Consider the following 26,471-nt stretch of genomic DNA (forward strand, 5'->3'; position numbering starts at 1 on the left):
GAGTCAGGAAGGCTATAGTGTAAGTCTCATCTCTGATCCATAATAGCTGGGGGAGTCTGGGGAGTCACAGCCTCCAATTCCCCTCGGCACCCACAAATCTGGGGTTAACTCTCCCAAAATGACCAAACGGGCCAATTTCTGGGACCTTCAGCATTCTTGCTGAGACTCAGAGAAGAAGCAATTTCCCCCCAAAGGCTTCCCAGAGTCCATTTTTGAATCACAAAGTGATTACCCAAAAGAAGTGGGATAGTACAGCCTAGCAACCAGAGCAACCCACCAACACCTCCTTTAAGGACTCTTAGCAGGAATAATACCAGGTGTGAATACCCACCAGGTGTGAATACCCCAGCAGGTGTAAAAACCCCAGGAGGGAGACAGCTGTGGCAGGAGCTATAAAAGAGCAGCCACCTTTCCATTTTAGGGTTGCTTCAGTTTTTGTGACACAGTGAATCTATCTTTGCTCCATAGTTTGAGAGGCTGGGGGAGGAGAATTACAGGGTGGCAAGGGGGGGCAGGGAAGGAGATGGGGGACTCTCTGGTTGTGTGAGCCCAGGAAGTTCCAGGAGTGGCTCTTCCTTACTCTCCATATTGGAACAGTTAGGAGGAAGACCTAGGGATGGGCAACTCAGGGTGACGGGTGCGAGCAGAGGGAAGGAAGGTTGGAAATCACAGCCTGAGACTCCAGTCAAGTCAGGGCCCTTGGTGCCGGGGCAGCTGTCCACACGGACAATAGGCTGGACTCACCATAAACCGGAGCCGATTCTTGTACTGCAGCTTTTCTCGGAGGCTCCCTGTAATGGCACACTCTTTGGTGTGGGCCTCCAGACCCTCACCCCCCCGGATAGTGCCAAGGAAAATACAGAGATCTGCAAATCACAAACACAAGGGAGATGGTCAGAGAAAAGTCAGTTCCAGTCCCTTGGAAGATCTGCCCTGCTTCTAGATGCTCCTGACAACAAAGGAAGGATCTCCGCAGTCTGGTCTCAAGCAGAATACCAGAGAGGAGTAAAAATCACAGATGATGGTGATGTGGTGATGATGTTGATGGTAATGATATTGATGATTTATATTTGGCCACTCAACTACACTGGGGGCAACTGGTGGTACTGACCCAAGTTCAAATCAACCTCAACATTTCCTGACAGTGTGATTAGGTCAGTCATCTTAATTTCTGTTTGCCTCAGTTTCCTCAATTGTAAAATAGGGAGAATAATAGCACTCTCTTCACAGAGTTGTAGTGAGGATCAAATGAGATATTTTCGTAAGGCCCTTATCACAGAGCCTGGCACTTAATAGGTGCTTTATGTTTCTTCCCTTTCTTCAGTCTTCTTATTTGAGCTTCCCCCAGTCCTGTGATGTAGACACTACAAGTACTATTATCTCACTACAGAGTCACGGGAGTAAAGGGAGCTTTGTTATCATACTTAGCAAGCCTCGGAAGCGGGATCTGAACCCAAGGCTTAGGAAGCTGGGGTCACATTCCCTTCACTCTAGCGGCAGGACTCGCATTTTCATCAAGGTGATCAACAAGGGCTCCTGGACCACGATGGCCCTGGAGGGTCTATCTCTGTTGAGATGCCTTTGCCTGGTTCCTGGCCACCAAGGCAAATCACACTCGGGTAGCTGGGTGGGTGTGATCTGGTTCATTCTATTGTCTACACTGTCTTCCTCCCTCTTCATTCTCAACTTAGGGACTTGTAGGATAGAAATTCAGTTCTGAGAAGGGTTTCTATGGCTTCCATCAACACAGTAACATCTTTACTCTGCCCCAGCATAAGAATGGGGACAGACCCCTTCCCAGGATCAGACTTAATAACTTTTTCTCCAGGCTAGACGACATGATCGCTTTCCAAGCTTGGGCAAGGTAGGTGTCAGCAAAAGGAAGGTCAAGCTCCAGTTTTACCAAACTGACCTACTGGCTTACCCAGGGCAATTTCCTTCTTGGTTCTGTAGCTCATTTCTCCATAAAAGAAAATCTGTGAGAAGAATCTCTAAAGCCCAAGATTTCATAAACCTGGAGTCTAATAATCTAACAGCCATCTTAGTAAGGTGGTCCTCAGCAAAATGGGGGAATCTGTAGGAATTCTCTTTATACCCACCTTCCCTATCCCCAGGGGCCTATTGGGAAATTCCCCACTAAGGTGTTAGCAAATAATGGCTTCTTAGCAATAAATATATTTTAATTGTAATTTAATATATTAATAATAAATGTATTAAAAGGGGTAGGAGTGGTTGGAAACTCCAAAGGACTTTTGGTAGAAATGGTAAAATTTTCATCACCAGGATGTGGTGTAGGGGATGGGGGAAGGGGTGGATCTGGTGCTCTTCAAATGATCACCCAAGTAACCCACCCCACCTGGAGCAGCTAGGAGGCCCTTTGGATGGAGTGTGAGACCGGAGTCTTCCTGACTGCAAAGTGTGCTGGAGAAGGAAATGGCAAACCATTCTAGTATCTTTGAAAGAAAACCCCAAATGGGATTGTGAAAAGTCAAACAAAATTGCAACAACTACCAACTGCAAACATCTATTTGTAGATTAGTCTCTACTTTCATTGGGTCTTTTTCTATTTGTATACCTAGATTTCCACCTCGGCTTCACATCTCCCCCACCCCCCCAAAAAATCTGACAGTATTTATCAATCATCTGCCTTTCTTCTAGGAAACTTTTCTCCCTTTATCTGCACCTGGAGCCTGCTCTTTGCCAGCTCCACCCCACTAAGTTCTAAATCAGTTCCTGTTGATAGCAACTTCCCTCCCTAGAGAGAGAATTTGGAGGTCCCTTCTCATCTTTTAGTCATCCATATTGAGGGCCACTGGCTCTCACTACCATGCCCCCCAGACTCTCTGCAATTACTCTGTAGATATTCCACATTGATCTATCTAGGGATATACTGTTTTCTCCCAAAAGAATGTAAGTTCTCCGAGGGTGTTCAGTTTTGTTTCTGTATTCCCAGCACATAAAACAGTTCCTGGCATATAAAGCAAGTACAGAATCAATACTTGTTGAATGGATGTATGAAAATTAATAACTTGGAGCATACTTAGAAGACCAAATCCCATAAGCCATCAGAACTAGCCCTTTAAAATGACATTTATTGCCACAAGACACTGATTTGTCATCCTTCTCTTCTCCAGTCTCCTAATGGGTAATACTAGCTAACATTTATAGAGCATTTTAAGGTTCATAAAGTACTCAGAAATCTACTATGTCATTTGACCCTTGCAAGTCTGTGAAATCAGTACTATTATCCCCATTTTAGAGATGGGGAAAGCAAGGCTGATATATGTAAAGAGATAACTTTCCAGAACCATGCAGCTGATTTTGTCTAAAGGAACATTTTAACTCAGATCTTTCTGATTTCAACTCCAACCACATCACACAGGGGCGCTTAAGGAACCACTGAAAATGGCTTTGTTTTGGGGGTTGGGGGAGTTTTATTTTTTTTCTCCACAATGTAATTTGCCAAACCCTGAAAACTTCTCAAGCTTTACCACTGGGGGTCATCATGAGTCCAAGAAAGGCTTCCTGCATTAAATGAGAGGGATGGGATGTACGAGCTTTTCTGAAGCCAGCTGAAAAATCCTTTCCAAACTGAATGGAAGCAGCTGGCTGGATCCCTCAGCCCAACTCCCACTGTAAAAAGATGAATATGATCTGTTTCTTCCCATTCATTTTCCTGGACAGTCAACAAGCATTTATTGGGCGCCTACTATGTGCCAGGCACTGTGCTGAGCACTGGGGATTCAAAGAAAGGAAAAACAAAGTTCCTATCCTCAAGGAGTACGAAGTCTAGAGAGGAGACAACGTGCAAACAAGCTACACACTGGATAATTTGGAAATAATCAATAAAAAGAAAGGGTTAAAATTAGGGAAGGAAAGGCGTCTTCTAGAAGGTGGAATTCTAGGTGGGCATTGAAGAAAATCACGGAAACCAAGATGATTGAAAGGAGGAAGAGAGATCCAGGTGTAGAAAGGGACAGTCATTAAAAATACTTAAGAATCGGGAGATGGAGTGTTGGGTCCGAGGAAAGAGACTCTGGATCACAGATAAGAGAAATAAAGATTAGAACGATAGAAAGGGACACAGGATGATTTCATCAAACAGGTTTCTGGGAGAAGGCTTTACTTGAGTGGGGCCTTAGAGAACGGACCCAGTTTGGCTTGGCAACAAGGAGGCAGAGCCTTGGGTCCCGGATCCGAGGAACCAGAGGGTCTAGTCCCATCCCTGCCACTAATTCATTAGCAAGTTATGTCACCTTTCTAGGTCTTAGTTCCCTATATAATAATCCCTAGTGACATTTATATGATCTTTTCACAATACTCCTAAATATTGAGTGTATATATAATAACTGTTATCTCTTTTTTGAAGATAAGAAAACAATGTCAGAGAAATTAAACGGCATGTTTATAGCTAGTAAGTGTAAGACATGATTCTAACCCATATCTCCATGTCTCCAAGATCAGAGCACTCTCCACCATACAGCCTTACCTACTTTACCTTCAGAAAGCCCCCCAAAGAGATGATCTCTCCTATTTCTAATGGTCTTGTGATTCTACTCAAGCCCACACAGTTCATTCATCCCTTCTCTGAACTTTTCTGAACTCCTATGTCTGTATCATGGGATCTTTCCAGCTGACTTGCAGCTGAAACATTCTCCATGTATCGTCTTCCCTCACAAGAATGTGGACTCCTTGAGAGCAGGGGCTGTCTGTCTTGCTTTCCTATTTGTACCTCCAGAAAAAGCACCTAATAAATGCTTCATTTATTCATCTCACACAGCCCAGAACTTCGGTCTGATTTTCCACTGATTAAAATGTTATCCGTGATTTGTTTCTCACAAGTCCCAGTCAGGCAGATCTCCTCCTACTCTTTCAGCTGTGCATTCCACCATGCTTCAATAGCCTTCCTGCCTTTCCCTTCTTCCTATCCCCTGAGGCATAGGTCATTTAATGCTCCTAATTTTAGGTGTCAAATTTTCAATCTGTTATATTTCTCCCAGTTCACCATTTTGCTCTTTAATATACTGGTTTGTTATCCAGAAAAATCTAATTTCAATGCAAGTAAGAACAGAAAAAATATAAACTCTCCTTATAACTGAAATAAAATCATTCTGTTTTTGTTCCAGAGTTTCTTTTTTTATATTTCAATCTCTCATTCAGCTGGAATTCAGTGGGATTATATGGTGTGGGTCCAAATCCTGTACCTACCAAACTTAATTTTCCCAAGTCTACTTCTTAGATAATTCTTTCCCCAGTTTTTATTTTTTTTATTTGTCAAACACTGATCTTTTGAGTCCACCATCCTATCTTTTAAAGTTATTGCAATAATTTATTGTTAATTACTAATGTCAATTATAATATTTCTTATTAGTTACTAATTATTGTTTAGTATAATACTTTATTATGCATAATTATAAAAATTATCTTAATAATTAAGTTAAGTGATTTAAAATTATTTCAATAACTTCTAGAGGAAGATAAGTCCATTGGTCTGAAATATTTCAGCAAATGACTCCTTTTCCCAAAAAATATGAGGACAGAAGAGCAGCAGCAGTCACGCTTGTGAATGTCCCCACCCTCCCTCACCCCCACACTCTGCAGAGTTCCAGTCACCAGCAGGCATTAGGCCCAATAAACTCTTTTTGATTAATTGATCCATGACCTACATATGAACATTTCCCAGAAACTAGGGCAGCTATCCCACCCCTGGCAGGCCTTCGGATACATACTGTTGCCTCAAGGCCACTGAAATGCCAGTAGAGCTACTGGACAGGTACAGAAAACCCAATTGCTAATTAGAGGTCTGCTCCCACAGGGTTACTGCCTTAAGAAATGAAAAAAGGAACGATAAGTCATGGGCCCATGGTTGATGCCCCGGCCCTTGGATTCAGATAGCCTCAACCCTGGGGAAGATGGGAAACCACAGCTAATGTCCAAGGCACTGGACCCCGCCATCAGCTAGCTGCAATCCTGACCTCTCAACTCCCCTGCCCTGGAACGGTCCTCCTGCTCCCCATCCAACCCCCAAATTAAGAGAAGTCAAAGGGCAGACACTGATCCCTTTGCCCAGGCTGAAGGCAACCAGGTTTACAAAATGAAAAGGGAGATGATGTTCAGCAAAAAAATTAAGACTTTTTTCAAGGAAGGAGGGTACTAGACGTACAATCTAGTCCATGAGGGGAATTCCTTGTTGTAGAAAGTCTCCCACTTTGGGGCAGAGTGGCAATGGATCTGTAACCCATGTTCTTTTGGGGAGAAGGGACAACACTGAGAGGTTTTCTTATTCCTGGATATACAAACTAATATGCCCCAGAGTGGTTCTGACTCCAGTCCTGCTGCTCTATCCACTACCCCATCCTGCCACGCAGGAAAAATTGAGATGCCAAATTATTGTAGGCCTGAGATGTCCCTGCCCGGGCATTCAGAGAGACTCCTTGCAAACGTCTGAAAGCTATATAAACGTCAACTGTCATTATATTGGGACTGTTATTGCTTCTCATCTTGCTGAATGATGTTTCCAATAAAAGCAGTCCCTGGACAAGTTGTTATCCTGTTATTCTTCTTCGTAACCAGTCCTCATTGTTTTGATTCTACTTATTATTACCAAAGCTAAAAATGACCTTCACATTTAACAATATATACAGGTGGGACTGCTACATCCTATTTCTGTCCTTTTTCAGGAAGGAAAAGGAAAGATGTTTTGTGTCCTAAGTATATCAGAACATCTTTATGACAGACTGGGCCTTTGCTAAAGGTTTCATGACACACTGGAATGCCTTTTTTTAATGTGCATTTGGTAAAAGCCATTCCCTAATTAATAAATGATCAATAAATGATCTTCTCTGTTCCCAAAGGATTATAAAATTATACATATCCTTTGACCTAACAATACCACTATTAGGCATGAATCCCAAAAGAGATTTTAAAAAGAAAGAAAGAAAAAGTTGTGTATAATATGTATAAAAATATTAGGCATGAATCCCAAAAGAGATTTTAAAAAAAGAAAAAATATGTATAGTATTTATGAAAAATATCTGTAGCAGCTCTTTTCTCAAGGCAAAAAACTAGAAATTGAGAGGATGCCCATCAATTGAGGAATGGCTGAATAAATTGTGGCATGTGATTATGAAGGAATATTATTATTCTATAAGAAATGATAAGCAGAATATTATCAGGAAAACCTGGATAGTCTTCCAAGAGCTCAAGATAAGTAAAATGTACTGTGTACATAATAATAGCAAAGTTGTGGGATGACCAGCTGGTGAATGACTTTGCTACTCTCAGCAATACAATGATCCAAGACTACTCTGAAGGCCTTATAATGAAAAATGCTGTCCATACCCCAAGAAAAACTGATCATGTCTGAATACAGACTAAAGCATACTTTTTTTTCCCTTGGGGATTTTTTTCTGGGGATGGGGGAGAGATCTGTTTTCTTTTATGACTTTCATGGAAATGTTTTACACAACTTCACAGAGACTTCTCAGTGGAGGGGTGTGGGGAAAAAGGAGGAGGATCTAAAACTCATAATTTTAAAAACAATATAAAAATTTATTTTACATGTAACTGGGGAAAATAAAAATATGTAACATAAAAAGGAAAAATACTCATTATAAAAACAGGAAAAATCAAGGTGTTAAGTGAATGTGACATATAAAGATTACAAGAACTTGAAAAATAAAAGTAGAGGTGAATGTATCTTTTTTTTTTTTAACATGCATTTGGGAAGGGTAAAGGGTAGGCAATCATTTTAAGCATAATTTTCAAAAGAGATACCCTCAACCAGTAACCCCTCAGGGAGATTAGAAATCCCTCTCTGCCCACTTCAGTACCTTTCCCCCCCCCCCCCAATAACTACAAGTAGAAGGCAGATGCTGCTTCCTGATCTCACTGAATCCTTCCCAGCCATCCCCAAGCATCATCCCCAGGAACTCCCACCCCCAGACCTTGGGCCCTCACTGCTACCCGTTCCCCACCCCCAATCAAACATGAGACTCCTGTCAAGGACGGCTCTCAGGCAGAAAGCACACAGGCTGTCCAGAGCAGAGCCAAGGGTTAAGTATCTCAACTTCACATGTGTAAAAAAAAAAAAAAAATCCAGAGTGCCAGAGTCACCATGGTTACCAATGGCCCCTGGCTTGACCAGAATTTGGCTGGCTCTGGGCCCAGGCCATCCTACTCACAAAGACTTAGGTATCCACCACGGGGCATGTTGGTCAGCTGGGTCCAGGCGGTCAGCGAAGGCAGCCTCTTCCCCCCAGTGGCCGGGACGCCAAGAAGCAAAGGGCTTCGTTTACATGGCTACGGTCCCCTCAGGAGCAGACATAAAACCCCTGCTGACGGAGAGGGGCGACACTCCAGATGATGGCCCCGACCCAGACGGGGGGGGGGGGGAGAGCAGAAGCAAGAGGGTCGGGGGGACGCCGTGGGCCCGGGTGAACTTCTTCTACCCTGATCGCCTCATCTGCGTGGGCTGCCCTTGGCCCCGGCTGCACATCCTATCCCTTGGCCTTCCACAGCTGGGCCAGGCAGACTGGTGTTCGGGGCCAGGAGAGAAGCCAGGATCCCTGCAGCCTCCCAGAATCCAATCAAAACCTGCTGGAGGTTTTAGGTTTCTCCTTCTCCAGCTGCTTGGTGTTAAGTCTGTTCTGGGGAAGGAGAAGAGGAAAGAAACATATTACATAAGAACGTTCAGCCTGTCAGGCAACAACACGCATTAAACACCTAGAGTTTTGCAGAACGAATTGCTAAGTGCTCTCGGAAGGTAACAAGAAAGGGAAAAAGCATTTACACGGGGGCTACTAGGTGCCAGGTACTGTGCTAGGTGCTTTACAAACCACTCAGCTGATCCTTACAACCCACCCTGCAAGGGTAGATGCTATTATTTTATTATTTTATCACTTTTTAAATCTTTTATTTATTTATTTTTAAGATTTTTTTTTTTTTATTTTCTCATTTTATAATTTGGAGAACTGAGGGGAAAAGTGGAGTTCAGGCACTCGCTCAGCGTCACAGAACTAAGAAGTAGCCAAAGTCAAGTTTGAATTGGGGTCTCCCTGCTCCAGGAAGTGTCCCATCGGCTCCTCTTAGGAGAGAGGCAAAGAGAGCCCCTGTTCTCTCCCTTGGGACATCTCTGCTGAGGGGCCCGCTGACCCAGACTTCGAGGACAAGGATAAAAAAATGTCACTTCTTCAAGTGGAGTCAGTAAGAATATCAGAGGAAGGTCATGAAACCCCAGAAGGGGTTCAGATTAAGAATATGGAATATAGGTTTTAGGGCTAATGATTCTCAAACTTTTTGGTGTTAGGATCCCTTTACATCCCTAAAAATGATCGAGGGCCCCACCAAGAGCTTTTGTTTCCATAAGTAATAACAACCAATTTTTACCATTTTAGAAATTAAATTGGAAGTGAGCACAATTATGAAAACCATTTTGATTCTGTGGACCCCTTAAAAGGGTCTTAGGTTGTCTGACCCACACTTTTGAGAAACACTGTTTTGGGCCTTGGTATAAAATCTAGGAATGACTGGTAGCTAGGTGAGCCCATAGAGAGAGAGCTGGACTTGGGCTAGCTGTATGATCCTGGGCAAATGACTTGATTTCTCTCAGTCTTAATTTTCTCATCTCCAAAATAATACTAAGAGCAAGCATTGATTAGCACTCTATATAAAAATTACGTTAGCATATATCATCTCATTTGAACCTCTCTGTGAGATAGATACTACTATTATCTCTGATTTTATAGATGAGGAACTGAGGGTAAGTCATTTACTCAGGATCCCATAGATAGTGTAAGAGGATGGATTTGAACTTAATGCTGGAGTCAGGAAGATCTGTGTCTACTATTTCATTTATCTTTCTTTAAAAGAAGGGGGTTGAACTCAATGACTCTAAGGTCCCTTCCCATTCCAAATGTATGATACTAACAATGTTAAGTCATTTTTACTCCCCATGATTCCATTTGGGGTTTTCTTGACAAAGATTCTGGCATCGTTTGCCATTTCCTTCTTCAGCTCATATTACAAATGAGCAAATTTAGTGACTTGACCAAGGTCACACAGCTAGTAAATATCTGAGTCAGATTTGAACTCAGGAAGATGGTTGTTCCTGATTCCAGGCCTGGCACCCTATATCCCCAATGGTACCACCTAGCTGCTCAAGTCAGATAGAGAATGAATCTAATGAGGGCTAGTAAGAATGAATTTGCCTGAAATAGGTTTAGCCCAACACCTTATATATATTTCACAATAAATACAAGCCAAACACATGACCATGAAAGAAATGAGGAAAGAACCCAAATAGGTACTTTGCACAGCTGTGACTAGGAGGCAGACAAGAAGCAGACACAATCACAAAAGACAGAACAGATAACTTCAGTTATATGGAATTGAAGAGCTTTTGCAAAGATGGCAGATTAGCAGCAATCCAGCTGAACTCTCTCAACTTCCCCTCCAAACAACTTTAAAATAATGTTGTCCATCAAATTTTGGAGCAGCAGAGCTGCTCCAAAAGTCACAGGGAGATGTTTTTCCAGATAAAGAAAACTTAGGAGGTTTGCAGAAGTTTGTGACATATCTGCCACTGTGGCAATGGACTTAGAAGCAGCAGGAGCTTTGGGAGCTCTTAGCCCAGAGGCAGTAAGGGGATTGGTCAAAAAGAGATCCCAGGGGCCCTTTTCTGGCATTGAGGGGCAATTCTATTGCTTATATGTAGGTCTAAGTCCCAATTCCAGGGTGGAGAATAGCACTGGGAGTCAATCACAACGAGAGATCCAGAGAATTATGTTTCACAGATCATAGTTTCAAGGCAAAGAGAATGCCAGAGCTTGTGGCTGCAGGAAAGCAAGGGGCCCTTCCTGAGTAAAGACCAGAGTGTAGCCCAGGAAAACAGTAACCACGCCCCTCCCAAGATCACATCACCTTGGCAGCACCCCAAATTTACAGATCCCCCAGAACTAGATCTGACAACCGCAACACAAAAAAGCCTCAAGCTTGGGGAAATGACGGCCCACCCCCAATATGCAGTCCAATTTTAACAAATTTTAAAAGCAAGAAATAGGCTAGAAAAATGAGCAAACAACTAAAAAAAATTGAGCATAAAAACTACTACAGTGGCAGACAAGACCAAGACAAATTCGGAAACAGCCAATAATGTAAAGACAGCTAAAAAGCCTCAAAGGAAAAATGCTAATTGGATCCAAGTCCAACAGGAATACCTGGAAAAGTGACAAAAGAGCTAGAAATGATAGAGGGAAAATTGGGCAAGGAAATAAGAGTGATGCAAAAAATTATGAAAAGATATGAACGGTTTTGTAAAAGAAAAAACTTTAAAAAGCAGAATTGGTCTAATGGTAGAAGAGGCATAAAAATTCACTGAAGAAAAAAACTTTAAAAAGCAGAATTGGTTCAATGGGAAAAGAGGTACAAAATCTCACTAAAAAACAATTCCTTAAAAATTAGAATTGGCAATTGGCAGCTCGTGACCAGTAAATATCAAAAACAACAAAATAAAGTCAAAAGGATGAAAAAAATGAAGAAAATGTGAAATATCTCATTCAAAAACAAATAACCTGGAAAGCAGATCAAGGAGAGATAATTTAAGAGTTCCTGAACTGAAAACCATGATCAAAGAAAGAGTCTAGACATCACATTTCAAGAAATTATCAAGAAAACCTGCCCTATTTGGAACTATGCTCAAAAAGTTATCAAACTGTGCATACCCTTTGATCCAGCAGTGTTTCTACTGGGCTTATACCCCAAAGAGATACTAAAGAAGGGAAAGGGACCTGTATGTGCCAAAATGTTTGTGGCAGCCCTGTTTGTAGTGGCTAGAAGCTGGAAAACGAATGGATGCCCATCAATTGGAGAATGGTTGAGTAAATTGTGGCATATGAATGTTATGGAATATTATTGTTTTGTAAGAAATGACCAGCAGGATGAATACAGAGAGGATTGGCGAGACTTATGACGCTGAGTGAAATGAGCAGAACCAGGAGATCATTATATACTTCAACAACGATACTGTATGAGGATGTATTCTGATGGAAGTGGATTTCTTTGACAAAGAGAAGATCTAACTCAGTTTCAGTTGATCAAGGATGGACAGAAGCAGCTACACCCAAAAAAAGAACACTAGGAAATGAATGTAAACTGCTTGCATTTTTGTTCTTCTTCCCAGGTTATTTATACCTTCTAAATCCAATTCTCCCTGTGCAACAAGAGAACTGTTTGGTTCTGTACACATATATTGTATCTAAGATCTACTGTAACCTATTTAACATGTATAGGACTGCTTGCCATCTGGGGGAGGGGGTAGAGGGAGGGAGGGGAAAAATCAGAACAGAAGTGAGTGCAAGGGATAATGTTGTAAAAAATTACCCTGGCATGGGTTCTGTCAATAAAAAGTTATTAAGAAAAAAGAAAGAAAGAAAGAAAAACTGCCCTGATGTCCTAGGTCCTGAGAGTCAAACAGGAATTAAAAGCATCCACCAATTACCTACTGAAAGAGATTCCAAAATGAAAACTCCCAGCAATATTATAACTAATGCAGAATTCCCAGGTCAAAGAGAAAATAATACTTCAAGCATCCAGAAAGAAACAATTCAAATATCACAAAGCCCAGTCAGCATCACATAAGATTTAGCAATTTCTCTATTAAAGGAGCAAAAGCCTTAGAATATGATATTCCAGAAGGCAAAGAAGCTAGGATTACAACCAAGAATCAAATACCAAGCAAAACTGAGTATAATGTTATTATGGTTATTTAATGAAAGAGGATTTTCAAGCACTCCTGATGAAATAAACAGAGCTGAATAGAAATTTTAACATTGATATACAAGACTCAAGAGCAGCATAAAAATGAAAGAATAATTATAAGGGTCTCAATAAAGTTAATCTGTTTACATTCATTATGGAAAGATGAAACATATAACTTCTAAGAACTTTATCATCAAGGCAGATAAGAGGAATCTAAATAGAGGGTATGGATATGAGTCTTTTATATTGGAAAGAAATGAAAGAGTAAGAAAGAGGGATACACTGGAAAAAGGGTAAAAGGAGAGGTAGAATGGGGAAATTTTTTCTATGTAAAAGAGGTGCACAAGGAAGAATTTTAGAGTGGAGAAGGAAGTGGAGGGAGGATAAGGCAACTCTTGAAACTTCTCATCAGAATTGGTTCAAAGAGGAAAAATATTTATGCATACTCATTTGTATATATAAAGGTAACTTACCCAATAGGGAAATAGGACAGGAAGGGGATATGAAAAAGGGGGAGGGTGATAAAAGAGGACAGATTGAGGAAAGAAGTGGTTAGAAACAAAAACTTTTAAGAGAGACAGGATAAAATGAGAGGGGGGAAGGAGGGAAGGAGGGAGGGAAGAAGAAAGGGAGGGAGGGAGGAGGAGAAGGAGGAAAAGAAACAAAAAAATGAGATGGAGAAAAATGCAGTTAGTAATCATAATTATGAATGTGAATGGGATAAACTTACCCATAGAACAGAAGCAGGTAGCAGAATGGATTAGAAATCAGAATCCAACAATATATTGTTTACAAGGGACATACTTGAAACTAAGAAACATATGCAGTAGTGAACAGAACCAGGAAAGCATTGTAAACAGTAACAGCAACATTGTATGATGATCAACTAAGATAAAGTTAACTCTTCTAAGCAACATAATGATCCAAAACAATTCCAAAAGACTCATGACAGAAAATGCTCTCCACATCCAGAGAAAGAACTATGGAGTCTGAATGCAGATAGGAGGATATTATTTTCATTTCTGTTAATGTTCTTTGTTTTCTTTTCTTTCTCATTGTTTTTCCCTTTAGTTCTGATTCTTCTTTCACAGCACAACTAATGCAGAAATGTATTGAGCGTGATTGCACAAGCATAACATATCAGATTGTTTGCTGTCGTGGGGTGGAGCGAGAATGAATGTTGATTACTATCTTTGCAATTGTTGGAAAAAATAAAATACCATTTAAAATAAAGTAAAGTACTAGGGAGTCCACCTAACAGAAAATACCCAGAAATGATAAAAAAAATTACAAAATATTTTTCACACAAATAAAGACAAATCTAAATAAATGGAATAATATTAATTGTTTGTGGGTGGGATGAGTCAATATCATAAAAATAATCATTCTATACAAATTTGTTTTAAATACATCTTAAATTTATTATTTATTTTAAACCTTCTCTTCTTTAAAAATATGAATTCCAAATTCTCTCCCTCCTTCTCACCCCCTCCTCAAAGTACTGATAAAGTAAGCAATATGAACAAGTACCATAGATAATGGAGTCATTTAAAAAAAATTTACATCAAATTTTTCTGAGAAAGGCTTCATTTCTCAAAAATATACAAGATATATATAACCAAGTCAAATGTAGAAATAATTTGTAAAATAAATAATAAATTTAAGATGTATTTTTAAAAAACAAATTAATGAAATGAAAGATTTTGCATTAACAAAACCCATGCAATTAAGCTAAGAAGGGAAGGAATTGATCAGAAAAAACTATCTCTTTAGTAAATGTCTCTGATAAGGATCTGCTATCCAAAATATATAAAGAATTAACATAAATATATAAGACCATGATCAAAAGCCAAAGCATATAAATAGTTCTCAAAAGAGGACTTGCAAACTATTAACAATTTGGAACTATTCCAAATTACTAATAATAAAAGCAATAACATCAAAACTCTGAGATTATATCTCACACCTAGTAAAGTGGCCAAAAAAAACAAAAGATGGTATTAGTCAGTGTTGGAGGAGTTATATAAAAATAAATATACCAATACACTGTTGGTGGAGCTGTCTAAAAGCAATTTAGAATAATGCTAAGAAGGTGACTAGAATGTCCACGCCATTTGACCCACACACTCATCCCACTGCTGGGTATATTTCCCAAAAAGACTAAAGACAGAAAGAAAAGTTCCACATTCGCCAAAATATTCATAACATTTTTTTTTGTGGTGGCAAGGAACTGGAAACCAAGTAGACTCCTACCAACTGGCAAATAACTAAAACAAATTGAGTAACATAATCTAACGGAATATTATCTTCTAAGAAAAAAATAGAAAAATTTATTCTTTATATCAGTTTGGCCAACCCATGAACAATTGATATTTTTCCAATTGTTTAGATCTGACTTTATTTGTGCAAAAAGTGTTTTGTACTTGTGTTCATATAGTTCCTGGCTTTATCTTGGCAGGTAAAATATAAAACTTTTTAAAAGCATGGGAAGACATATACAATTATGTTCAGAGTAAAATAAAAAAATACTACTCACTAGGACTACAACAGTGTAAATGAAAAGAATAATAACAAAACAAATCCTTGAAACTGAACACTGCGTAACTATGCATGGCGCCAAAGAAGAAATGAGAAAATGCTCCTCAGGCCCTGAAATGGCATTACTATGGATGTAAAATATCCCATGCGTGTACTATCAGACAACTGATGTATTGGTTAGTTTTTCTGAACTCCTCCCCGTCCACACTGTTTTTGTTTGTTTGTTTGTTTTTGCTATAAGGAATAGTTTACTTAGTAAAAGAAGGAGAAAGAGAAGGAATATAATCAGAAATGGAAATGATATTGAAATGATAGATATTTAAGATTTTCTGAAGAATACATTTGCTTTGTTTCCTGAAAAAATAATTTTAAACAATCTTTAAACTGGAAATGAATAGGGAATGAAAAGCCCATTCTCCATCCACCCTTCCCACTCTAGCAGGGAGGTATGTATGAATTTTTAATAACAAGTTCTGGAGGGGAGGGAAGTACTTATGGATCACTTTTAATTTGCATTATTAACACTTTCTCCATCATTTAAATCAAAACAATCGACAAAATGACAAATCAAACCCTGATCTGTAAGCATTTGCTGATTTCCAAGGTATAAATGCTTAAGCTGAAAACTTAAGTTGATTCTAGATTGTCAGTAAGTTCTGGCACACCACTGTGACCTCTAGTTCAATCTTCTCTCTACCTAATATCCCACTCTAAAATCACCTACTACTTTGATATGCTTTCTGGAATGATGCTCCATCACTAACAAATGTTCTTTCAGCTTTCAGCTTTTCCTTTCCATCTGGACCCTTCTGATGGTCTCCTTGGCAGTACTGATTGGACTTTCATTTATTTCCTTTCCCCCACCCCTACCCCCTGACTGCTGGTTAAGATGGGGGCATTAGGATCCTCCTTGCTCCCCACTGATCTGTATCTCGCCACTGGACTCAGACAGCTCTGGAAATGATGCTGGTGACTTTGCACTACCCTCCCTCACTTAAATTCAACTCACCTGAATGTCATGGTCCTCTTTGAGAACAAAGGACAAATAATCACCACTATTCATCCTCTCTTCTTATAAGGTTCACTTACTCCATATCTACCACCCAATCAAAATTCTGGTGGCTGTTGTCGGTTGACCTTGCTGATATTCCCCTTCTTACCTGGAGGAGTTCAGTATCTGTCTCAGATGACTCCTTCACAGAGAGATGATTTCAACCTTCCTATCAATATTCCTTCAAAAACCCTAACCTTCCAGTTCCTCAAGGGAGAAAATTTTGGAACCCAGGTTTTGCAAGGATGGATATTGAAAACTATCTTTGCATGTATTTTGAAAAATAAAAAGCTATTATTATTATTTTTAAAAATGTTCCATAACCTTCCCCTCTTTATCCCCACCCACTCATCTTTCCAACTTTCTTGTTCTTTCCTCCTTCCCCAATAACACTGAACTTGCTGTTCCTCCAATGAGCAATGCTTGTTTTTCACCAGCAATCCCTCATGCTTGGAACTCTCTCCCTCTTTATTTCCCCCTGCTGGATTTCCTCAAATCCCAACTAAAAACCCACTTTCTACAAGAAGTTCTTCCTGATCCTCATTAATTAAAAGTAACTTAATTTTAATTTAATTTAATCCAATTTTTCCTGCATAGCTCTCATTTCTACATAGTTGTTTATACATTGCCTCCCCTATCATACTGGGAACTCCCTGGGAACAGGAACTGCCTTATTTTCTTTTGTGGAAAACCCAGAGCTTAGTATCTGCTATACAGTAGGTACTTAATATATATTCATATAATTATTTACAATTATAATAAATAAAAATCTAAAAAATAAAGATGTATAAATATATATAAATAAATAAAATCTCAGTAAAGAATATATTACTGATTGAACAAGTTGGTTATCATAGAGTCAATACAATATAGAAGAATAGCAAAAGAGATATTCAGAAGTTTACAAAAGACAAAAACCAAAGGGAAAATTAATAATGAAGCCAAGGCCTCAAATATCTTTATACAAATACACACATTTTGGGGAGAAAAAAACCAAGGTGAACTACAGCTCTTGAGACAATAAGGCAACACTGATACCAACACTTGATACGATAAGACTATGGCTAGAATACGGTACTGAAATGATCTCATTCAAAAGAAATGACACAGATAAAAGGAAATACAACATCATTAGCATTGTACATTAAGAAAATATCCTTGTGTAAGAAAATCTAAGAACCAGGAGAGGCATGGGGGAATAGGGAATCTCATGGTATGGATAATCTTTGGGTAAAGATCAGAAATATAAACTATATTGTCATAGGAATTCATCCCAGACCTTTCTCATCTCTCCCCTCCAACAAGAAAAATGAGAAGTTTGGGAAATAGATCACAAGCCTCCCACCCAAGCATGATAATAGCAGTAAGGGGGGAGTTCAATTAGCTGAACATCTTCTGGAGTTCTCTCTGAATACCTAATAGTTCCCTGACTTGTATTAATGATAATTTCATCCTTCAAAAGATGGAGAAACCAAAACCAACAGAACTTATAGTATCTGCAATAAGCAAAAACAGCATGATGGACTGAAAATTATCATAGTATCCATGATATAGCACCAGAAGGGACCTCCAAGGCCATGCAATCCAATATATTAATTTTAAGATGAGGAAGCAGAAAGACCAGGAAGGTTTAGTAACTTGCCCAATTGGGGTAACAGATAGTAAACATCACAGGTAGGATTTGAACTCAGATCCTCTTACTTTAGAGCCAATATTCTTTCCACTGTAGCATATTGCCTTCCTAATATAATCCTACTCTTATGTCAAAAAACATAACACAGAAGACTCAGATACCTCAATTGAATCAATCAGAGCAAAACAAGCACTGAAGAAGTACAAACTACTGAAGAAATACAAACTACTACAATATGTGAATAAACTATGAGTTAATTTGAAAGTATTATGGGGCTCTAGCATTTCTTTTATAAGAAAACAGATGATGTCACATGAGAAACATCTTGTAATTTGAAAAATGAATCAGTTATACCTCTAGGCCTAGGAATGGGTCTGGCACTCAGTTTAAGTTGTAAACCATTTAGCTGCATATGTCTCCAAGCTCAAGATCTGAGGATTTCACCAGTATTGGATAACTTGCTGTCTAGGGGAGGAAAGTGGGGAGAAGAGAGGGAGAAAAATTTGGAACTCAAGGTTTTGCAAGTGTGAATGTTGAAAATTATCTTTACATGTATTTAGAAAATAAAAGATTACTATTAAAAAATAAAATTAAACAAAAAAACAATAACAACAACAAAAAGATTTGAGGATTTCAGAATTGAAATTTGGCCCCTGAAATCAATCAATCAATATTTCTCTGTCTGTGTCTCTCTCTCTCTCTTTCTCTCTCTCTCTCTCTCTCTCTCTCTCTGTCTCTGTCTCTGTCTCTCTGTGTGTGTCTCTCTCTGGCCCCCAATTCCCAATGTACCCCGACTGGATATGACATCAAAGAGATTGGGCAAGTAGCAGACAGTGCAACCAGCTGATATGAGGCACTGGACACACTAGAGATAACATCCACTGGAAGCAGATCTACATACTAAGGAAAAAGAAGCAAACTTGTTGCGTCAAAAGAAGCATAGCAACTTTGTACTCAAGAAAGCCAGGAGTTAATTCTTTGCCACATATATAGTCTACATGTTCTTCACTACTATTGTACTTTAGGTTTAAGCCTATTCTCCCCATGATCCTCATGTATATTCATATGCTTTGTAACAAGTGATCTTATTACCATCTTAATAAATTTATTTGCTAAAAACTAAGTCTACTGGCTGATTGTCAAGGAGCAGCACACCAGTGGGGGTTTATGCATGATGGTACAGAAATCTGGTCCCTCCAGGCTACACCTTGGAAACCTAAGAATAAGTAGGGATCTCCCTCCAGAGACCACAAGCCACAAGTGGAAATGCAAAGAGAGGGAATATCCCGATGGGAGTTTTCCACAAGTGTCACAGCAAAGACATGGGCAAGTTGAGAGGGAGTAACCACTCAATCTGAAAATTTATGATAAAGAGAACACAGCTAAAGAGTTAATGAGGCAGTTTAGTTTTGAGAAAAGCAGATTTCAAAGAGTGCAGAGAAAATTAATGGTTAAATCCTATAACCTAAAATCCTACAGGGACAAGCAACTCAGAAGTGATGAAAAATACAAGAAATGCAATTTCTTTTTTTGCTGAGACAATTGGGATTAAGTGACTTGCCCAGGGTCCCACAGCCAGAAAGGGCTAAATGTCTGAGACCAGATTTGAACTCAGGTCATCCTGACTTCAAGGCTGGTGCTCTATCCACTGAACCACCTAGCTGTTCCTCAAGAATGCAATTTTAAAGATACAAGGAGAAATGTACAAGAGGGAAAACGGTTATCTAGACTGAAGTAAATAGAGGAGGGAGTTTGCCCTCAGCTTCCATTTAGAATAAAAGGAGTGTTGAAATTGCAGTGAAAGGGCTTGAGTTCAAATCCTGACTCTCTTTTCTTACTATTTACATGACCTTGGACATATCCCCTATTAGAATGCGAGTTCCCTGAGAATGGGGACTACTGTCAGTTTGGTATGGTTTGTTTTTGTTTGTTTATTTGTTTGGTTGTTTGGGGCCTTTCTCTGCATCCCTAGAGCTTATCAGAGCACCTGGCACATAGTAGGTGCTAAACAAGTGCTATTTGACCAACAACCTCTCCAGGTCTCAGTTTTCTCCTGTACATAATGAAAAGGTTGGACTGGATAACCTATAAGGTTACCTTTAACTCTAAACCCAAGGTAACAGAAGAGGAAGACCAATAAAATAGGCTAATGCTGTTGTTCAGACTCTTCAGTCTTGTCCGACTCTTTGTGACCCCACTTGGGGTTTTCTTGGCAGAGACAATGAAGTGGTCTGCCATTTCCTTCTCCAGCTCAGTTTACAGATGAGGAAACTGAGGCAGATGGCCTCACCTAGTTAAGAAATGTTTAAGGCCAAAAATAGTATCAGGCAGGACACAAAAGTACAGAATGAACTGAGGGCTGCTGAGGAAAACTAAGGATAACGAAAAGGTTTTTTAAAAGGTATGTTGGTGGGGGAGGGGAGAAGGGCAAAGAAAAGGAAGGATCACAGCTCAGCAAGGACATTGTGATGATACTGAACATCTAGAGGAAACACTTGACTCATTTAGTTTGTGTTTTCTCAGCCAGGGAGAATCACAACATAGGGAACAAACAGGTGAATAGGGAGCTGGCCCCCAAGTTATGGAAGGAAATGGCAAGAGAGCATCTATCTAAGCTACCATTAATCATCTGAGCCAGCTGAACTATATTCTAGGGCAAAGTTTCTAAAACTGTGGGTCATGACCCCCTATAGGATCTCAGAACTGAATATGATCTATTTTCAGTAATTGTTTGATTTGCATGCCTATTCAATATATCTACATATTCAGGGTCACATAAAAATTTCTTGGGCAAAAGGGGGTTGAAAGAGTTTAAGAAGCCTGAGAGATATGACTGCCGAGCCATTGACAGGGATCTTTGAGAATTCAAGTAGGTGGCGCAGTGGATAGAGCTGCCCTGAAATCAGGAGGACCCGAGTTTAAATGTGGACACTTAACACTTACTGGCTGCATGATCTTAGGCAAGTCACTTAACCCTAACTGCCTCACAAAAAAGGAAAAAAACAACAATTCATGGAGAACTGAAGAGATAAGGAAAGACCAGAGAAGGATTTACATTCTAATTTATTTTTAAACAGGAAATAGGAGGAGGGAATGGGAAGAAAACTGAATCAGCAAGCTAAACCAATACATCTGACTTTGGTTCCAAGCAGATTTCCAGAATGTATTATTTATTAAAGAGAGAATTAGCAAACTGGTGATCACAAAAAGCCAGCTTGACTTCAAAGCGAACAAGTCACACCAGTATAACATCACTTTATTTTCTGACAAGGTGACTAGACGGGCAGATCAGGGCATGATGTATACAGTGCTCACCTAGGTTCTGGCATGGCATTGGGCTAGGTCTCTCATGCTATTTTTGTGGCCAAAACAGAGAGAGGAAGATAAGACCACAGTACCAGTAGATGCTTCAGCAACTGATACATTGACCCGTCCCAGAAAATAGTATGTAATGGTTTCAGGTCACTTGGAAGGAGTTTGGTCTCCAGTGGGATGTCCCAAGCATCTATGGTCAGCCTTGGATCGTTTAACATTTTGTCAGCAAGCTGGATAAAAACATAAATGACACGACTGTCAAATTGGCAGATGGCACAAAGATGGGAGAGAAGGATGGGACACTGGATCTCAGAGCAAATATTCCAAAAGGTTTGACAGGCTAGAACTGAACTAAAATGAAGAAGGATAAGGCAGGGGCAGCTAGCTGGCGCAGATAAAGCTCTGGACCTGGAGACAGGAAGACCTGAGCTCAGACACTTAGTAGCTCACTTATTAGCTTAGCTGTGTAATTCTGGGCAATTTACTTCATCCTGTTTACCTCAGTTTCCTCATCTGTAAAATGGCCTGGAAAAAGAAATGGCAGATCACTAGCTGTATGACCAAAAAGCTGTAAACTTTCTGGATGACACAGGCTATGTCCTTATCTATCTGTGGAATCTCGATCCCCAGCACCAAACTTTGCCCAGAGCAGACAGCCAACAATTGTTTGTTGCACTAAATTCAGTAATTCAGCAAAGCTTGGAGCACTTACAGCTAGCTCCCCTTCTTGATGCTATTTCAGATCCATTTTCTCCTGTCTATCCAATCAGTTCAATTTAATAAGCATACACTACTATGTGCTGTGTTGGGCGCTGAAGGTACAAAGACCAAAAAAAAAAAAAAGTATCCCAGATCTCAAGGAGTTCATAGACGATCGTGAGGAAACAAAACACATTGAGAAAAATAAATACAAAGTGCTTGGGGAGGAAATTGAGGGGATGGGAGGCAGAATATGAATAACCAGGGAAATCAAGAAAGGTTCCCTAGAAGGAGTGATGCTAGAACTGGGCCTTGAAGGGAGCCAGGAGTGAGCAGTAGTCATCCAGAGTCAGAAGTCACAGCCTACTATAGATAGAGAACACACCAACTGGGTCCTTTTGGCTGGTCAACAAAGTGGGGAGGGATAGATTATCTATAGTTAATCAGTCTAGAGACAGAGAGCTTGGAACCAGACTGTGAAGGGCTTATAATGTCAGGCTAAAAGACTTTCTATTTTATCCTCGGGGAGCCTCTAAGGATTCCTGAACAGTCAAAGATACAATCCGATCTGTGCTTATCCATCTGTCCTGTACCAGTTTGACAGCTGTATATAGAAAAGAAAAAGGGCAGTGAGATGGTGTCATAGAGCATGTAGCACCAGATCTGGAATTAGGAAAAACTCATCTTTGTGAGTTCAGATCTGGTCTCAGACACTCACTAGCTCTGTGACAAGTCACTTAACCCTGTTTGCCTCAGTTTCCTCATCTGTAAAATGAGCTGGAGAAGGAAATGGCCAACCACTCCAGGATCTCTGCCAAGAAAATCCCAAATGGGGTTGTGAAGAGGTGAACGGGACTGAAACAACTGAACAACAACAAATAGAGAATAGACTGAAAAGGAATAAATATCACAATCAAGAAGCCCTTTGTATTTCTTGGCTAGTCCCTGGTATTATCTCCCAGGAAACAGAATGAGGATAGGAATCCTGATTCCAGAAAGAAATATGTCATAAACCAAAATGCATCTGTTGCTCCCACTTTCAATATGCCCACGGTCTAAACAAAAGATAGAGAGCATTACAGGATGTAAAATGGATAATTTTGAATACATCAAATTTAAAAGTCTTGCACAAACAAAACTGATACGGCCAAGATTAGAAGAAAAGCAGGAAACTGGGAGGGGGGAGGGAATTTTACAGCAAGTTTCTCTGATAAATGCCTCATTTCTCAAATATATAGAGAACACTGTCAGATTCATAAGAATGAGTCATTTCCCAATTGATGAATGGTCAAAAGATACAGTCAATTTTTAGGAGGAGAAATCAAAGCTAATCTACAGTCATATGAGAAAATTCTCTAAATCACTACTGATTAGAGAAATGCATATTAAAACAATTCTGAGGTACCCCTCAAAACTCTCAGATTTGCTAATATGACAGATAAGGAAAATGATAAATGATGGAGGGGATTTGAAAAAATAGGGACACTAATGCACCGCTGGTGGAGTGGTGAATTGATCCAATCATTCTGGAGAACAATTTGAAACTATGCCCAAAGAGTTACAGAACCTTTGGCCCAGTAATATCACTTCTAGGTCTGTACTCCCTAAGAGATCAAAAGAAAAGGAAAAGGACCTATACGTATAAAAATGTCTATAGCAGCTTTTTTATGGTATCAAAGAACTGGAAATTGAGGGGATGGCCATTGTCTGGCGAATGGTTGAAGAAGTTATAGTGTGTGATTATGACGTAATACTATGGTACTATAAGAAATGACAAACTCCTGGATAAAGGCATAAATGAAGACTTAAAGGAACTGATGCAGGATGAGATGAACAGAACCAAGAGAACATTGTACATGATGTCATTGATATTGTATGATGATTTTTTGTGAACTTAGCTACTCTCAGTAATACAATGATTCCAGAAAAAAATTAAAAGAATAGAAAAAAAACTATCTACTTCCAGAAAAGAAGTGATGGACTTTGAATGCAGATTGAAATATACCTCTTTTTTAAAAAAAAAAAAACTTTATTATTATTCTTGGGTTTTTTAGTCTGTGTTTAGTTTTGCAACCTGAGTAATATGGAAATGCTTGCATGATTGCACATGTGTAATCTATATCAAATTGCTTGCTTTCTTAAGGTGGAAAGAGGAGAGGGAGAATGCAAAAAGGAAATAGATTTTTTAAAATGAACCTTAAAAATTTTTGTTTATGTCATTGAGAAAAAATAAAATAATGTTGTTGAGGATTTAAAAAACACATATGACTATGGTCTCTTAACAGTCAAAACAACCTTCTTTATATCCAACAGTGACAAGAATTATCGGTGACAGGTGTACGCCAGCAGCACATGGGTCCCTAGCAGTTCTCAGCATCATGACTGGGGACTGCTTCTCTAGGATCTTATTGTGGAAGGAGCAGTAGCGAGCCTCGAGAGTTCAGGACCACTCAATTAGCAAGAGAGGGCTCTGAGTGCAAATTCTAACTATGTAATTTTGGGCAAATCACTACCTTTTGTCTTTCCCCCTTTATTCAAAGGACAAGGCAGGTGAACGATAAAAGGGACTCATTGGAACTCACTACTTCTGGGCAGCATCTTAATAATTTGATATTTTGATTGGAGTACTCTTCACAACCAGAACAGACAGTGCAGGGATTCTCAGTGTCCTCCGATGGCTGAGGAAATAGAAGTTTAGAAAGGAGGGAAATGACATCATAGTTACACTCCAGGTGAAATGTTGTCTTCTGGCTCGGGATCAGTTTCTGAGATCCTTCTCTTTATCTCTAATTTAGACCACACCATCACAATGATTGGACATGGTTAACACAACTCTTTCACGCCCATCATTTCATCTGAACACACCTGTTAGTACAGACAGGTAGGATTAGCTTTATCTGACAGGAAACTCAGGCTGAAAAAGTAAGGCAGCTTCCCCAGGTCATAAGGCCAGCCATGGGCCTCACAGGCCCAGAACTCTGTCCCACAGTCTCTTCTCCAATCCCATCCTGCCTCACCAAAACAGCTTTCCCGATGCTTTGTTAAGAGATCCCTGCCAACTTTCATTCAGAGATCCAACTTGCCTCCTTAAATATATCCATATGTATGTATGTATGTACACACATATGTATGTGTACTTTTCAGCAAATCATTTTGGCTACATAATGGGACTATCCTCCCATTGGTCCATCCACCCCCCCAAAAAAAAAGTACCTACCCTCAAGGAGCTTATATTCTGTCAGAGGGAAACAAAATGTTTACAAATGAACAAATACAAAATAAAAACAAAGTAAACTTCAAGTAAGAGAGAGTACTGATAAAGGGGGAGGGGGCAGTCAGGGTGGGGAAGAAGGGATAGGAAAGGGCTCCCACATCTGAACTTCGCTTCAAAGGAAGCCGAGGTTTCTATAAGGCAATTGGAAGCCGCTGAGTATTTTTTTTAAGTTGGAAAGAGAGATATATTTGTGAAATTGTCAGATGTGGGTTTTAGAAATATCAGTTTGGCAGCTAGACAGGTGGAGGCGGGAGAGCTGGGAATGAACTGCTACTTCTGTGCCAGGCATTGTATTAGGCATTCGGAGGGCTACAAAGAGACATACCCTGCCCGCTGAACTTTTACCTCCGGCTGGAAGGAGAAAACAAATTCACAGATAATTGTAATGCTAGACAAAATGTGATCAAAGCAGGCTGCAACAGAGTAGGGGGGGTACAGGATGAAGTGGGGGGCTGGCAGAGAGGGGATTAAACTAAGAAATCCAATTAACTAGAACGTAATTCTCTGGTCAGGCTGATGGGCTTTTTTGGTGCCTTCCAAACACAGACCTCTTCTCACTTGTTGGTGTCTGGTACAATCCTTCCCAGGAGGGATGGCACTACTGAGGTGACCTCTTGTTTCCTAGACCCTGCCAGCTTGTGCTAATCAAAGGCAAAGGGAGGACGGGGTCACTGCAATCCACAGATGATCCAGAAGAAATACCGCAGCTTTCTCCCCAAACCAGTCTTTTAGCAAAGGAGCTGAAATACAGGAAAACTGTCTCCCTTCAGTTTTATGTCCTTTCCAGGTCTATATTCACTCACTGGTGGCAATGGTCAGTATTTTTCAACTATACCTGACTCTCTATGACCCCATTTGAGATTTTCTTGGCAAAGATACTGGAATGGTTTGCCATTTCCTTGTCTAACTCATTTTACAGATAAGGAAACTGAGGCAAACAGAGATAAGTGAGTTGTCCAAAGTCACACGGCTAGTATGTGTCTGAGGCCAAATTTGAGCTCAAGAAAATGAGTCTTCCCAATTCCAGTCCTGGCGCTCTATTCACTATGATCTAGCTACCATTAACCAGTAAAAATGGAGAATGGGCCAAAAAGGATGTACGAGAGGCAACAGCCACTGCTAGTCCAATAGGCTTATAGGTTAGCCCAGAAAGGACCAGCTAATCCCAGCCTTCCATTTTACAGCCAAGTAAATTGCCCACAGGA

At 39.9% G+C, this 26,471-nt stretch overlaps 1 protein-coding gene across 6 annotated transcripts in view; it reads right to left on the reverse strand.

Annotated features, from left to right (window-relative positions):
• The window catches only part of IL34 (interleukin 34), a 63,562-nt gene that overhangs the window by 15,642 nt on the left and 21,449 nt on the right, over window positions 1–26,471 (reverse strand). For 3 of the 6 annotated variants that reach the window (XM_031949974.1, XM_031949970.1, XM_031949969.1), the window contains exons 2-3: window positions 8,184–8,648; window positions 745–866 (exon numbers count right to left, since the gene is read on the reverse strand). In XM_031949974.1, the coding sequence (XP_031805834.1) occupies window positions 745–866; window positions 8,184–8,211 (150 nt within the window). In that variant the 5' untranslated portion in view covers window positions 8,212–8,648. Of the gene's footprint in view, window positions 1–744; window positions 867–8,183; window positions 8,649–24,574; window positions 24,671–26,471 lie in introns of all 6 variants that reach the window. The other 3 variants (XM_031949973.1, XM_031949972.1, XM_031949971.1) reach the window with 2 other exon arrangements.

The sequence above is a fragment of the Sarcophilus harrisii genome, chromosome 2 (assembly GCF_902635505.1).
Source record: "Sarcophilus harrisii chromosome 2, mSarHar1.11, whole genome shotgun sequence".
NCBI lineage: Eukaryota > Metazoa > Chordata > Mammalia > Dasyuromorphia > Dasyuridae > Sarcophilus > Sarcophilus harrisii.